General features: G+C 37.3%; 1 protein-coding gene across 1 annotated transcript in view; it reads right to left on the bottom strand.

The window, feature by feature from the left end:
• Nucleotides 1-6: 6 nt before the first annotated feature.
• Nucleotides 7-2,992, bottom strand: part of LOC112162060 (receptor-type tyrosine-protein phosphatase epsilon) — a 28,941-nt gene continuing 25,955 nt past the window's right edge. Inside the window, exons 18-21 of the mRNA XM_024297706.2 lie at nt 2,240-2,365; nt 1,953-2,104; nt 827-962; nt 7-691 (exon numbers count right to left, since the gene is read on the bottom strand). Of these exons, the coding sequence (XP_024153474.1) occupies nt 617-691; nt 827-962; nt 1,953-2,104; nt 2,240-2,365 (489 nt within the window). The 3' untranslated portion in view covers nt 7-616. The remainder of the gene's footprint in view (nt 692-826; nt 963-1,952; nt 2,105-2,239; nt 2,366-2,992) is intronic.

The raw sequence follows: 2,992 nt of genomic DNA, 5'->3' as shown, positions 1-2,992 counted from the left end.
AAGAAGTAAGTCAGTGAATGAAATGGCAGTAGGCAGCAGCTGCTCGCAGACAGAAGAGAGGTCATTTACAGCATTTGACAAAAAGAAAATCTTTTGTCAGTTTGAGCGGACTAAAAAATATTACTAATACTTCAGAGAATAAATTATTTCTGTTATTCGGCGTGTCGTTTTACTCATCAAACACATTGTGTATTCTCTGTACTGCAGTCTAACATGTTGCAAGGGCAACAAATACAAGAGTAATATAAAGGCATTGTGGTCAAAGTAAAGCAGACAGTAACAGCACACATGTACAGCACGTTAAAGGAATATACAGAATGGTTACTAGCATAAAAACACACACTACACTTGTGAAGTGTGTGACTTTTTCTTTGCAGTACAAGAACCAGCTCAGCTACAATGAAAACACTTTTAATCTCTCCATTTTCATGACTATTATTATTATTATTACAAATAACTTTATTGAAAAGGACATCTGTGTTGGAAGATTATTTACAGCATGATACATCTTTTTTTGTCAAGTGCAAAATGTAAAAAGCTTTTACAAAACAACAATCTGAGAAAAAAAATTGCATATTTGAATCTGGCTCATGTTTATTTAAAAAAAAAACAGGTTTTATTTAAAATTGGCGTAGTCTGAGAAAATGTCAATAAAATCCTGGACCACTTTGTAGCAGAAGTCATATTGCTCCTGGAGAAGTGAGAAAAAAAAGAATACTGATGAGAGGAATTCTATATGTGTTTGTGAGCAGAATTATTCTAGACAGCACAAGAAATGGTAGAGTCTAGTAAAAATATGATGCAAATGATCTTGTTTTGGACTCACCACCGTCTGAACCATGTGCGGCCTCTGCATACGTAAACTTTTAACGGTTTGAAAAACATCCAGGAGACCTTCAGCTTTAACTCTCTCCAGAATGTTGCTGAGTGCGATGAACGTTCCCGTCCGTCCCGCGCCGGCACTAAGGATAATGAGAACAATGCGATCGGCATCTAAATCAGCAAAACTTTGCCAAACTTGTAATTTTCTCATTTTCTGCGAAACTTGAATTTTTTTTTTTTAATGTCTAAAAATGTACAGCTTCTCATTTTCCAAATAAAAACCCTGATGGGGTTTTTTAAAGTGAAATCCATCCAACCAATTAGGATTTCACCTTTAAAGTCAAAAATTGATATTTCAATATATATTTTCATTCTCTCCCCCGTTAAAGTTCAGCACTTGTAATCTCTGCACATCTGTTTTCCATTTAACTTCAAAAGTTTGCCAGAGAAAAGGTGACCTTTGTGTAATGACGCTAGTAATTATCCTCACTTAAAGAGAAGCTAATCCAAACGCTAACACTAATCAGTCTGGAAGCTCAGTGTTTGACTGAGTCAATGTTTACAATGATGGTGGGATTGGAGGGGGGAGACAAGGAGCGAGAGAAACGCGCGATTCGGAAGAGAAAAGTGTAGAGAGACGTTAGGGATTGCAGCGGGTTAGCCCCATTCCCCCGAGACGAAGGAAAAGCTTTAAAAAGCCCCTCTTAGACAAGTGGTGATGAAGGAATAGAAGAGAGTGATGACACCATTTCCTGTCGTTAGCTCATCTTATCAGATTAATCATACTGGGAGTCAGAGGAGATTTTACTTTGAGAGGTTTTAATTGACTGTGAATCAGTGGATTGGATCAATCCCATCGGGGCGTGCTGCTTTAGAATCACTCCACCTGAAGCTAGGTTCTGATCAAAGCCTTCACAGCTAAGTCTTTATAAGGGATCACATAAGTGGTTTAAGTGTAGAACACCAGCTTTACTGACGGGAAAATGTACAATGTATATTAACAGACACAAAAAATTACCTCGAAAATTGAAATCTTTCAAGATCCATTTAATCAAAAAGCAAATAATTGGAAAAAAAAAAAAAAAGCATGATGGATGCAGTTTCTGGATTGTCAGAATGAAGCGCCTCACCTGCAGTGTACAATTATAGGTCGGTTTCCAGACTGCTGCTGCTGCCTCTGCACGGCCGCAATGATGTCAATCATCCCCCGTCCGTCGACCGGTATTCCGATCTCAGGCCATCCGTGGAAGTGGAAGTGGCGTACATGTTGTGGCTGCTTTTCCTGGACAAATTGGAGCATGTAAGGGCAAAAAAAATGAAAAAAAATATCTCATGAGATTGGGAACTTTGTGATAAAAAAGGACCAAAAAAAGAGGAGTGTTGAAGTGACATGCTTGCATATTTGTGGATCACGCACTGATTTGTAGGTGAGCAGCATGTCTTTACGAGTGAAGGTTTCGCCCTGCGATTCTCCAGTCAGCTCCACAGTGTAATCTCCAAATATTACGCTGCCCTCTGATGGCCAATACTGGAAGCACTTTTCCTGGTGGCAAAGGTCAGAAAGATCAAAATTTCCCACATTTTCTTGTGCCAATTCTGATGCAACTAAAACTAGAAAACTGCATTACCTGTGATAATGCTTGTGTGATTGCTTTTTGCTAAAAAAAAAAAAAATAGCCTCTGAAGATGCTGAAGCTTTTTGCTGAAAATAGTGATGCAATTTACTTTAACTGCAGAAAGGATTTGTTGAAAATGCCAAAACAAAATTGTTGAAGAACTTTCAGCACTCTTATAAGAGTGCTGAAATTGACCTTCATTTCTGAAGAATTTGTAGTAAAATTGCCTAAAAATTCTCAATCCGTGCCAGTTTTGCAAAAATATTTTGTGTGTTGCTTGAATATTGGCTAAGCTCAAAATTAGAATAAAAAAACCTTAGTAGAGGCCAATTTAGCTAAAAAAGCTAGCTTGTTGCTTAAATACTAGGTAAACTCTAAATTAGCCTAAAATTGATTAGTAAACCAAATGAGTAAAAAACATTAGCCTGTTGCTAAAATAAAAGCTAAACTCTAAACTGGCCTTAAGAAACCCCCAGCATTTAACAAATTAGTCAAAAACGTTAGGATGTTGCTAAAATATTAGCTAAACTCCAAATTAGAATAACGTAAACCTC

This window comes from Oryzias melastigma, linkage group LG15 (genome assembly GCF_002922805.2).
Source record: "Oryzias melastigma strain HK-1 linkage group LG15, ASM292280v2, whole genome shotgun sequence".
Taxonomy (NCBI): Eukaryota; Metazoa; Chordata; class Actinopteri; order Beloniformes; family Adrianichthyidae; genus Oryzias; species Oryzias melastigma.
This window is presented reverse-complemented; position numbering and strand designations above follow the sequence as displayed.